Raw genomic sequence first — 13,141 nt, forward strand, 5'->3', positions numbered from 1 at the left:
TTTTATTTCAACAAGATACAATGTCTTCTAAACTGCACAAAGATTCTGAAGTGCTCTGTGTAGCCTCTTCTCCAGCAAGCTGGAGTGCAGAGGCAAGGCTGTTAGAAAGCAGCCAGCCGTGCTGAGACCTGCTGCTGTCATACAGTCCTCTACTCTGTGTGACCTGCTTTGTCTCCCCACAGAGTGCTTTGGAGTCTTCTCAGTATACACCATAGTCCTTCAACTGGACACTTCCAGTGGGTTCCTGAAATCTGGCTGTGCTCACCCAAGAGGCGTCTACACTTTCCTTTGGTAAACCATCTCTATTTTCTGTGTTCATTCTCCTATATTGATTTCATTTTTCTAGTTTTCCTTTACTTCCATGCTTTTGCTCTTTCTGTTCTATTTTCTGGAAGATTCCTTTTTTTTTTTTTCTACTCAGCCTTCTAACTCTTTAGTATACTCTTACACTTTAGATACCAAAATGCCTACTTCCTCAGAGCTCTACAGAACCTAACGTGGACATACCAGGAAGACAGTTTTTAAGATGCCTCTTTCCAGTCACCGTTCTTGGCAACTAGGTCCCCGGCCTCTTGGTGCTGTGTATTCTGAACTCTATCTGTTGTCTGAGTATTTGTTATGGCCAGGGGATTTCCTCAAATGTTCAGGGGGACCTGGGTACCCCTTCACTGTTAGAGGGAGGCATTAAGAAGTGGGTTTTGCTGCAGGTGACCAAGGCAAGAAGCCAGCTGATGTCAAACCTCAGTCACTGTGGCTTTTATCCTTAAGAGCAGTCTCTAGAGAGAAGACTCTGTGCCTGCTTTGCATGTGGAGCACAGAACTGAGGCTTACAAGTACAGGATGAAGAGACGCACACAGAAGCCTTGATTCTGGTCACCTCCTCCTACCCACCCCACGCGGAGCCTGAGGCCATGACTTACAGGCTTAGTCTCCCCAAGTGTGTTTATATCCCTATCTTTGGACATGGAGGCTATTACTGGAAGCAAAGGAAGAATCCAGGCTCTCACAGTTCTTGAGACTGACTTACAAAGACACACCTAGGCATAATTGCTGGCCAAAAGCCTTCTTCTGTCTTCCTGTGGCAGCTCCAGAATTCTAGCTGGTGAACTGTTTTGCCTCTGTTTTACTTCTTGGCTAGCCAGCTTGTTAGAGCCTGGAACTTACAATTCAGTCGCTTGCTCTACAGACACCGTCACAAAACTTCATTTTTTTCTCCCTTTACTTTTCTCTGGGATTGTGTCCTTTTTTGTAAGATACTGAAATGAATCTAATTAATGCCCAAGCTCCCTGCTTTCTGACACACATATGTAAAGCATTCACCTCCCTTACAGCACGCTTCAGGCTGTGTCCTACCCACTTCTGGCTATTGTTCACTGGCTCAATACCTAGTCCACATTGGTCTGTCCTACATATCACTTTAAATGGTTGTAACACATCAGTGAAAACAAATAAAAAGCTCCCACTCTTACAGATCTTACCTACCAGCTGACTTCTCTTATTAGGAAGAGTGTGGATAGAAGCTGTGCCTTTGTGACTGATTTGTAATGTGCTAAATTGGCGGGAACACATACTTTGGGATCTGGTGTAGTTTCTCTTGTGGCTTTGACCAAGTTTGTTGTTGCTGTTGTCGTCCCCATTGACTGCCCCCACCATGACATGGTCTTAACTATGTGGCCCTGACTGGTCTGGCCTTGGCTTTGTAAACCAGTGTATACTTGAAATCAGAGTTTCACCTATCTCTGTCTCGTGTGTGTGTGTGTGTGTGTGTGTGTGTTGGGGATAGGGGGGTGCATGACACTAAAGGTGTGTACCACAACACTAAGGTCATTTTTTGCAAAGGTTTGTGTACATGGAGACCAAGGAACAACTTACAGGAATCAGTTCTGCCCTTCTACCTGTAGGTTCTAGAATTGAACTCAGGTTATCAAGCTTGGCATAAGCACTTTCACCCCCTGGCCCATCTTGATAGCCCTGACCATTTATTTTTATTCAGTGTACTACAATATCTGGTACACTATGTAGCCTGTCAAGTTTGTAATATTACTGTCTGCCTTAAGATGCTCAAAGGACAGATGTAAAAGCAGGCTACAGAGCAGACATGGTGGCATATGCCTTTAATCCCAGCACTTGAGAGGAAGAAGCAAGAGAATCTGAGTCTGAGGCCAGCCTGATCTATATACTGAGTTCCAGGACAGCCAAGACTATGGAACAAACATGCAAACAAACCAGGCCACCTCTGGAGCTGAGGGAAAACTGAGAAAGTGCACTCGGGGCAGAGAGCTACCAGAGCACAGCGGGCAGTGATGCCCATGTCTCTGAGCTTAGTACTCTGAGAGGCTAAGGCAGCAGGACACACGGTCAAGGGCAGTGTGGAACACCTATAGCCCCAGGTCAGTCTAAGCACAGTGAAAGGGAAACCCCCACAACTCTGGGATGAAGTGCCCACCAACTCTCCTCCGTACAGCTTCTATTTCTTTCCTAAGGTCCTTCAGAAGCATTCTGCATTCTCTTTCACCTGCTGTGAAACCTGAGGGTTCTATGGAAGCATGTTTCCTTGGAAATTGTGGTTTCTTGAAATGTTCCCCACAAGCAGAACTCTGGAGTTCCTACATGGCCTGAGTGTCTAGCACTAAACCAGTTTTACTTTTCAGTGCTCGGGCAGAAACCTAGTGCCGTTTGCTTGTCTGCTAGGCAAGCCTTCTATTACTGAGCTGTATCCCCAGATGTGTATCATTTCTTTTTTTTGTTTTGTTTTTGTTTTTGTTTTTTTTTTCGAGACAGGGTTTCTCTGTGTAGTCCTGGCTGTCCTGGAACTCACTCTGTAGACCAGGCTGGCCTCGAACTCAGAAATCCGCCTGCCTCTGCCTCCCGAGTGCTGGGATTAAAGGCGTGCGCCACCACGCCTGGCCGTATCATTTCTTTTTGTGTGATGCTGGAGATAGAGCCCAAGGTCTCAGTCAAGCTAAGCAATTATCCACACTGAATTATTTCCCCAGAGTTGTTTTTATTTTGTGAAGCTGGCCTCCCTCCCACTCACTTCCTCTTAGTCCTCAGAGACATGGGTACTTGAGAAGCCACCTCGTATAAGCTAGGGCTTTTCTGATACACTTCCCCATGTCACAGGACCAAGGCCAGCCAAATGTGAGGAAGCCATTTGTTCACCTGCAGGTTTTATCCTCATGAAACCTGGGGGTCTCCCTAGCCACCTGTGTCTGTAAAAAAGAAAATGTATTATCTGCACTTTCATGCCTAGAACAGGCATTAATACCAGCCTAAGCTGTCCAGTGCTAAAAATCTGAGATAAAATTCCAATCAGAACTGGTCAGGTCCCTGGCCTTCTACCTGCCCACTCCAGACACAAGGCACTTAGGAAATAGAGCTACTGACAACACGAGCTTCATAATCCCCTGGCAGGTCTGTGCCGTGGCCCTCACAGCCAACCACTTCCCTCCTCCCTGCTGTCAGTCACAGCACCTAGAAAGAGGCACTGTGGCATCAGAATAGTGCTCCATCAGGTCACGACAGGACACAGACTGAATCTAGCATTCATTTGCATGTCTTCACAAAGTTCTACAGAATTGTTTTGCTTTTGGCTTCTGACAAGGGGTCTCCTTTAGGCATCCCAGGCTTGTCTTGGTCCTAACTCAGCCGACCACATACCAGGATTATAGGTGTGTGCCACCCTGTCTGGTTTAAGTTCTAGATGTTTCAATAAGGAAGGAATTTAAACCCCACTCATACTCAAACAAAGGTAAAGTCACAAAACACAATGACATAGTATCCAATACTCAATGGGCTATTTCTTTATCACTTAAGATACAGATTACAAATAAGAATCTGGTTTCTTGGAATTTCTAGGTATATAGTAGTATCCCAACTGACACAGGGACTCCATGCTACTTCTCTTGCATGCTAAATGCACACTGTTCCCTCTCAGGTCTGTTCAGGGAAAGTGTTCTGCACTCACCATCCAGTTTCATCTGCTCTGGGCAATAATAGTGAACCACTGCTAAGAGAGCAGCGCCATCACTGCCGTCTCTCATCAAGTCCTCCAACAACGGGAAGTAGGGTGACTGCCTAGCAGAGAGGTGCTCTCGCCGATAACGGACCTGCAGTTGATAAAAGGAAAATGGTCTCTGCGTGTGAGATCGCTTCAGTCTGTGTATCTTACAGGCATACTGCTAGAGCAAGATTTATATCAAGTCTAGAGCCACATGATATTGCCTGGAAAAATTCAGACTATGTGGATGACATCCTCTATCCAGAACAAACAAGTCAGATCCAAGGACTGGGGTCCATGGCTACACTGTATGGCAGAGATTCACTGCTAACACCACCAGGGTCAGTCTAACTCTAAACTGACTCTGGCAGTGGGCACACATGGGAAGGAGACAAAACACATAACTATACTACCGTGAGCCAATGCATTACAAACTAATGAGAAACAAGTTAAACAGTGGGCATTCAGATGCTTGAAAGACCCAAGCTACAGGCACTGTTCTAAGTATTATCAACATTAACACTGGTCATTAAAAAGTACAAAATAGCATTAATTGATAGTTTGAGAAATTTCAGAAACCAGATTTAAAAAATTTCTCACACCACTACACCAGCCACCAAGAACTATAAGTGAAACATCAGTGCTAAACTCACAAGATCATCAAGCAAATGCCAGACCAAGGCTCCTTTATGTGCACACCCCAATATTGAAGCTACCTGTCAATATTCTATGCGTTACAGTCCATCCATACTTTTCTATCTACTGTCAGTAAAAGCTTAGCAGAGAAGGGGTTGCTCAGTGTAGACACGACTCCTTGAGAGCTGCAGTGTACCGCTCTCACCTGAATCAGTGCCCAGGGCAGGGTACCTACCAGTCCACATTTTTCTCCAGGAGCACACACAATAGAAACTAAAAACAAGGGAGCCAGCACCTGCCTAGAAGAAGAACTATTGGTTTCTGAGAGTTCTACAGGTAAGTCATCCAACTCAAAGAATCATCTTGGAATCTAGACTTTCAGCTAACACTTCCATAAATATTCTGCATGAGCAGTAGTGATGCTCATTAGAAAAACACTTGGAACTGACTCCTTCACATTTAGCAACAAGGCTTGTTTTGTGTTGACTGAATATTCCAACACACATTTTAACTTGTTTCTCAGAGCCCACAACAAGCACTATCATAGGGAACCCGCCTTATACTGTACCACACGTGCAAAGTCCACAGGTTCCAGCATGCAGTGCATCACAGCATGCTCCAGGCCAGGCTTTCAGAGACAGCAGACAGGGAGTGAGCAGACATGCAGTAAAGCAAATGGTTTCTTGAGTAAAGATGGATGGCATGGGTAAAAATTAGGCTGACACTGAATTACAGGGGCCCAGAAGGCTCACATGGCTGCTGTGCTCACCCACATCTTCAAACTTCTAGCTGGGACATGTTTAGGTAAAGCCCAAAACATACCAACCTTGACCACACGTTTTCTTGTTGGTCTATTTACCACTGTAGGCTACCCATAGCCTCTCTAACAAAGTTAAGGCGGATTGTTTTGGGTTATAGTTCTCTTTTTTTAATCAATTGTATCTGAAACCAAACCTCTCTACAGGACACCTGAGTGTGTGAGCCCTTGCCTTGGTCAAATTCAGTACTCAAACATTCATTAAGCATGCCTTCCTCCTCCTTCTCACAAACACACTTAGCAAGAAGTACATTCAAGGTTTACATTGGCCTTTTGCAGCCCACAGCTGTGGGGACCCAAAAAAAAAAAAAATCTGGGCCAAATAATGAAGCTACAGGACCCAAGCAATCAAAGGGCACTTACAAAGCCATCTGCAAAGAGTTCACATAAAAAGGTACCACTTGACACAAGGCATTTCCTATAAGGGCAGCAACAAACTGGTCTACTTCCATTCTGGGCCACCAGTTAGAAACTGCTGAAATTACTAAATCAAATCCTGTTTTTTAAACTTTGTGTGAAAATTCATACGTAATTTCAGAAACCCTGCATTTGAACTGACCTAACTCAGACTACAGAATCTGAGCTGACCTCCATATGACCTGAGGGGTAGAAACAAGAAGACCACATCAAAATACACCATCGACAGCCCTCTCTGCAGTCCACCTGTACCCTCAGTGGGAGAATGCCTCTTCAATCTGACAGCCTAGAATACAGGTTCTAGGGAAGGTGGTTAGAGACACCAGCCCCCAGGCAAAGTAACAGCAGAAAGAAAAGGCCATGAAATGATTCCAGCCACTAGGTAACCCCCAGTCCTCTTAGCATCTGCTAGAAAAGACAGTGTCCTGTCAGCTATGCTGTACTGGTCACTTAGAGATCACTAAGAGCCTAGGGGAATGAACATGGCATCCCAATGTGCCACATAACAGAACCCATCAGCGTGGCCAGCAGGGCTCATGCTAGACAAGCCGCACAGCCCCCAGGCGGACACTTAAACAAACAGACAAAAACCAATCTTGGGTGCGAGCAATTTTAATGGAAGCGCATGATGGCAACAAGATGGCTTTGCAGATGGTGGATGGTGGCCTGGGTCACTTACGGGTACTAACTTCCAATACCACTTGGAGGGAGACTGCTCAGGAAGCAGGAAGGAAGGTGGAAAGGAATGTCAGCACTGCAGGTCCAGGTGTGGCCATGACACACATGCTCACACAGGAGAGTTAGAGACAGCCTCTGATAGCAAAGGCTTTCCAGTGTGCATGACCTTAGCTAATCACAACACCAGGCAATTTAACTGGAAGGTAACCTGTCCCCTTTACAACTCTGTTTCACAATAGCAAAGAACAGTTCCAAACTTGAGAAAATCAGGGGACCAGGCTACAGGTCTGCCCTTTGTCTATGCCCATGTGAGCCTGTCCCCATCCAAAGATTAGGGAGGTGCTCAGCTCCAGCCTAATCCTCTACTGACCTGGCTGACTAGAGCTGACCAGTGTAGAGAGAAAACTACACAGGGAGAACACATGCTGCTCTCAGTAGTGAAACTGTGTCAATAGTCAGGCATTCCTGGGTACATCCCACTGACTGTGATACATGGCCTTGGCAAAAGAGAAAATGGCCAGGGACAAGACCAAAGGTAGAACGTGGCACAAACGTACCCATCTACACCCATCCCAAGGTACACACTTCCCACTGGCTCCAGGCACAGGGTTTAGACCCCCATCTGTCCCATGGCACCTCACAGGCCATCTCAAGTATCTGCATGAGTGCAGCTGGGAGTTTTCTGCTCAATTTCTGACCTTCTAAAGCTCACTCCCAGCTCAGGCTACATTGCTTCCTTACTGAGCCTCCCCCCAACACCCCCCAAGTCCTCCCAGAATACCCCTAGTTCAACAAACCAGACCTTTTGGGGTTGGGCATAGAAGACAGGTTGCCCATGGAAACTCCTAACTGAAGCATGGAGAATCTAAGAGGCCGGCTTGCTCAGAGTGATAAAAATATAGAATGAGCAAGTAGAAACAAAGATAATTCTTTAAAACTACTAACATTTACCTTAGTGTGTTTCGAAGAAATTAAAATTACCCTTTACCTTTTGATGAGCGGGACTTTCCAGTGGCTGCTGTTTTAATTTAACTTCTTTCTCTGTTATCTCTCTCATTTTAAGATTTACCTAAGGCAGAAAAAAATGCATTAAGAAGGCTACTGCTCAACCAAAAAAAAAAAAAGAATAGCTTGAAGAACTTAGCCGGGTGTGGTGGCACACGCCTTTAATCCCAGCACTTGGGAGGCAGAGACAGGTGGATTTCTGAGTTCGAGGCCAGCCTGGTCTACAAAGTGAGTTCCAGGACAGCCAAGGCTACACAGAGAATCCCTTCGAAAAACCAAAAAAAAAAAAGAAGGCTACTGCTCTCCCATGTCATCCCCTATATCTCCACTTCACCACCATGAGATCCCACAGCACCTGCCGATCACTCTTAAGACAGGCGTACGTACCATCAGGCCAATTACAAAGATGCAGAACACCTGAATTCTATGTGCCCCTCAGGGTCAGCCTGCCCTTGCAAGGAAACCACTGTGCCTTTAAAGGTCAGTGCAGGACGTTCCTCACCATTGTAGAATCAAGGCTAGACCCCATGTACACTTTACACGGTTGTTTGATGTCACCCCAAAACAATCTACCTAATTTTACATCACACCTCAACTGACTACACAAAACTAATGAATCAACACAAAATAAAAGCTCGGTTATAAAACCAAGCTGTAAATCCCTTTTAAAATCATAGATTTAAGTAATCTCTCTTGAAATTAAGATAATATCAAATTTGTATTTCTATTGAGCCAACGAGACAGTTTAGCAGACCGAGAAGGTACTTGTCACTGCAGTCTAGTCACTGGAGTTCAATCCCTAGAACCCACATAGAGATGGAAGGAGAGAGCAATCTCCACAGTGTCCTCTAACTGCAACACACCTAGTGTGCCACATGAGCACCCACACATACGTCATACATCATGAACACGCATTTATCATGCACACACACATACATCATGCACACTCACAATATAATTTCTCAATCTGTATTTATAAAATAACAACAGGTTTTGTAAAAATACACATTAATACTTAGGAGTGGTTAGAGCAATAATGGTCAGATGAAAACGTGCAGTGGCTTATCATCCAAGAAAAATACAGTATGTGAGCTCTTTACCTACAACACCAAGAGGGCAGAAAATCTCTTTAAAACCATGATAAAGGAGCTAGAGAGACAGCTCAGTGGTAAAAAGTACTTGTTCTTGCAGAAAACCCAAGTTTGATTTCAAGCACTAATATGGCAGCTCACAGACAGACAGACAGACAGACACACACACCCACCCACCCTCTCTGTGAGTACGTGTGTTTATGCTCACGATGCCACAGTACATACGAGGAAGTCAAGAGGACAACTTGCAGGAATTAGTTCTCTCCTTTTACCAGGTGGGTAGGGATCAGAATCAGCAACGACCCGTATTTGGTAAGCCACGTCACCCACCAATCTAATGGTCAGATTTTTGAAGGAAAGTAAAGCCACTATCGAAAACTGGATGAAGTGGCTCACGCTTGTAATTTCAGCACTCCAGAGGTACAGACGAAGATCAGAAGTTCAAGGCAAGGTCCTCTGAGCTACACAGTCAGTTCAAAATCAGTCTTAGATATATGGGACCCTTTTTTAAAAAAGGAAAACAAGCCCATTTTAAAACAAAGGTGGTGCATACCTTCAATACTAGCCCTCAGGAGTCAGAGGCAGGTGGATCTCTGAGTTAAAGGCCAGCCTGGTCTTCAGAGTGAGTTCCAGGACAGCCACAGAGCTATATGGAGAAATCCTGTACCTAAGATGTAAATTAATTTCAAGTTTCTCATAAAGTAAATATTTTAAAGTAAAATATCAATTTCTTTTCAAAATCAAGATCTACCACGGTAAACCAAACCAAGTATCTGCTGTGAAACCAGGTGGCCCAGAAAGCACAGGAGAGAGCATGCCACCACCTAACATAAGGAATGGGTTTGAGAAGCAGACAGGAAGGGTGGAGGGCAGTTACCCAAGACACCACCCCCATCTTCTGAGTGGGGGTGTGAAGCTGACCATGACAGTCAGTACTGACTTTTAAAACATTAACTAGGAGAGGAACTGCCATTTTAGCCTCCTATGTGCACCCTGAAACTGGGAAGCAACATCTTCATCCAAAAAGAGACTGCCAGCCATTGTCTCTTACAAAGGTGCAGCACCTGGGGAAGACATCTTACAGTCTTTTTCAGGAGAGTCAAAGCTTAGTGAACTCATAACCAGTCTATAAAAATTCACTACAACAGTTACTAGGTGGTACGGAAAAAATGCAGCTAGAAATGTACATCCAGTTATTCAAATGGGACTCAGGAGCCCCTACCAGTCTGAGATACTGCTAAAAAGTGTACAAGAGCAAAACTAAGCTGGGCAAGATAAGTTATCCCAACACTTGGGAGTCTGCTGAAAGCTTGAGGCCCGATCTGAGCGATATAGTAAGTTCAGGCCAACTTAAAATAAACACAAAATCTTGTCTCTAAAAAAAGGGAGGAAGTTGTACAACTCAGTGGGTAGAGTGTATAACATTCACAAGGCCCTAGGTTCAATTCACAGCACCACATAAACCTATGTATAACACTTGGGAGGTAGAGGCAAGAAAATCAGTTTAAATTCAACCTCAACCAAACAAACCAAACAGATGAAAAGTAAATTAAAAAATATCAGCTGGCCAGCCAGTCTAGCCAAAAAACAATGGTGAATTCCAGGTTCAGTGAGAAACAGACAGACATCTTCTCCTGGTCTTGGGTATGTATGTACCTGCACTTACAATACACATAAGACCCCTATCATGCGCACGCGCACACACATACACACACACACAAATGTCCTTTAAAAAAAAAAAAAGACTGTATATCCTTAAAACATCAAAATCTCTTATCTTTTTGCAGTGTGAACACTGCACAGCCACTGTGCACTGCTAGTCCTTCACAACCAGAGAGGACACAAGGACCAAAAAGCATTGGTCAGCACCAGCCTCCACAGCTACAGTTGACAACTAGTACAAACTAACAAATAAACACACAAATAAATGACTACTGAAAACAGAAAGAACAGAACTGGGTAGGGTTACCACCAAACGAATGTGACAAGGTCAAAGTCCCAGGAGAAAAGCAGATCTACTACCGTTAATACATCACTCTAGTCTCAGTAACCCCTGGCAACACAACAGCGCAGGGCAGAACCTACAGCAACCCTGTAAAATAATGGAACTACTACAGGTACCTGGAGGGAGGGAGGGAGGGAGGGAGGGAGGGAGGGAGGGAGGGAGGGAGGGAGGGAGGTTGGTTTAAAAAAAAAAAAAAAAGGACAAGATAAGCAGCCATCAAGCCAGAAGGTAGAATTCAACCACATGGACAATCAGAGCAATCTAACTGGTCTAACACTCTAATGACGAGGCAGATATTATCAAATACATGAGAATGGCAAACTTACAGTGTGCTCGAGGATCCACTTAAACAGAAAGACAGCGGAGTAAAAAGGCTGTGTATGATGATATACACCTTTAATCCCAGCACTCAGGAGGCAGAAGCAGGCAGATCTCTTGAGTTCCAAGTTAGCCTGGTTTACACAGTGAGTTCCAGGACAGTCAAGGCTAGACAGAGAAACCCTGACTTGAAAAAAACAAAATAAAATCCAAAACACAAAAATGTATCTGGAATGATTTCCCTCTAAATACTAAAATTTAAAAACAAAGTCATTTCAGATAATGCACTGATAAAACAAGAAATCACCAAGATTGATACTATTTTAAAAGAAATGCAGTATACTCAAGTACAGGAGACAGAGCAAAGCTCTGCTCAGAGGGTGGGCACCACACCTCATACACAAGAAGCAAAGCAAGTTTGAATGAACTTGCTCTCTACTTTAACGACAAGTGAAGAGAGTGTGTGTGATGCTCCCACGAGCTGGAACACTTTATTTTGCTTGGTTTTAGTTTAGTACTGAGAACAGAACTAGACAAGCATCTCTGTCACTGTGCTATTGCTCAGCTCCTAGAAACAAGGTCTGTCTGAGAATGAATGCCTGAGACGCTGGCTATGCTATACATATGAATCTGACCATTACATGATGCTGGAAGATCACACCACACTGCACAAATACGCTCAGTTGTTATGTGCCAATAACATATAAGAGGTAAACACTGTGGCTAAGACCGGAAAAATGCCAGGAACTCAAGGCCAGCTTGGTCTAAAGAGTTAGAACCTAGCCGGGCGTGGTGGCACACGCCTTTAATCCCAGCACTCGGGAGACAGAGGCAGGTGGATCTCTGAGTTCGAGGCCAGTCTGGTTTACAAAGTGAGTTCCAGGACAGCCAGGGCTACACAGAGAAACCCTGTCTCCAAAAGCCCCAAAAAAAAAAAAAAACCCCCCCCCAAAAAAAAAAGTTAGAACCTGTCTATAGATAGTCAGTCACACAGATAGACAGACAGACAGACTAAAAATGAAATGAAAACAAGAAAAGAATAGTAAAAAAATAAAGGTAAAAGGAAAAAATAAACATTAAACAGCACAGATGTGCAATGTCTGAAGATAATAAAGTTGGTAAACTAGAAAAAAAAACAAGGTAGAAAGAAGTCATGATAAGTATCAGGAAACAAAGACAGGGTCACTAGAGACTGCAGATACATTTACCTGAAGGATAAACATCAATAAACTTTATGCTAATAACAACTTAAAATGAACTCTATAAAAGCCACAAATTATCAAAACTGACACAAAATTTAAAAATCTAAATAACTTAATGTATATAAAAGTTTTCACAACTACATATACATCACACACACACACACACACACACACACACATATCTCCAGGCCCAGATAGCTTCACCAGCCAGCCCTAAGGTTTCAGAATGAAATGAAACAAATCATAGTCAAATTACTACACAGAACAGAAAAAGAAAAACATCCCTTATCTCTTTTTGAGTCTGCATCATCCTAATATCAAAACAAGAAAAAGAAATGCATGAGAAGAAAAAAAGCTGCAGACAGTTCTGTGGGTCCTGAGGGTCAGGGACAAACAATATACCTTATTCTACCACTTCTACTCCACATTCCACAAGAGAAGAGAAACGCACTCTTTAATTTAACTGGCTTTCTATTGAACAAGCAACTGGAAATGAAACTAAGAAACATCACTTACAGCACAACTCAATACACTGAAATTAAATTTCCCTGGGGATAATTAGTGGACAAAAGTATGGCAATGAACTGTGATCCTTACAGGGTAACAACATAGCCATGGCCCCACTGATCTAGATCCCTACAAGTGCTTTTTGTAGAAACCAACAAGTTGATTCTAAAATTCATGAGAACATGCAACCTACGAGAGCTAAAACAACTCTTTAATTTTAAAAAATTCAGTTCAAAGACATGTATTGTTTAAATTTAAGTCATTATTACAGAGTACTGTGTATAAGCTTACAGTCACCTCAAGTCACCATGGAACTAACCACACAGGTCAATGGAGTGTGTCTAGAGACACACTTAAATGTGTCTCACCTAGGTCCCAATAGAGCCACTGCTACAGTAACGTGCAGAGAAAAAAAAAATCTCTGCTCTGGGGAGTCTCTAACTGCTCTCTGTCTGTGAAAAAAGC

The 13,141-nt window shown here is 43.7% G+C and overlaps 1 protein-coding gene across 9 annotated transcripts in view; it reads right to left on the reverse strand.

Annotated features, from left to right (window-relative positions):
* Camsap1 (calmodulin regulated spectrin-associated protein 1) overlaps nucleotides 1-13,141 on the reverse strand; it is a 56,725-nt gene that overhangs the window by 21,873 nt on the left and 21,711 nt on the right. For 4 of the 9 annotated variants that reach the window (NM_001276361.1, XM_006497898.3, XM_006497900.4 and 1 more), the window contains exons 4-6: nucleotides 7,537-7,617; nucleotides 5,205-5,264; nucleotides 3,968-4,109 (exon numbers count right to left, since the gene is read on the reverse strand). In NM_001276361.1, the coding sequence (NP_001263290.1) occupies nucleotides 3,968-4,109; nucleotides 5,205-5,264; nucleotides 7,537-7,617 (283 nt within the window). Of the gene's footprint in view, nucleotides 1-3,967; nucleotides 4,110-5,204; nucleotides 5,265-6,549; nucleotides 6,583-7,536; nucleotides 7,618-13,141 lie in introns of all 9 variants that reach the window. The other 5 variants (NM_001276360.1, NM_001372499.1, NM_001276359.1 and 2 more) reach the window with 3 other exon arrangements.

The sequence above is a fragment of the Mus musculus genome, chromosome 2, assembly GCF_000001635.26.
Source record: "Mus musculus strain C57BL/6J chromosome 2, GRCm38.p6 C57BL/6J".
Lineage (NCBI taxonomy): Eukaryota > Metazoa > Chordata > Mammalia > Rodentia > Muridae > Mus > Mus musculus.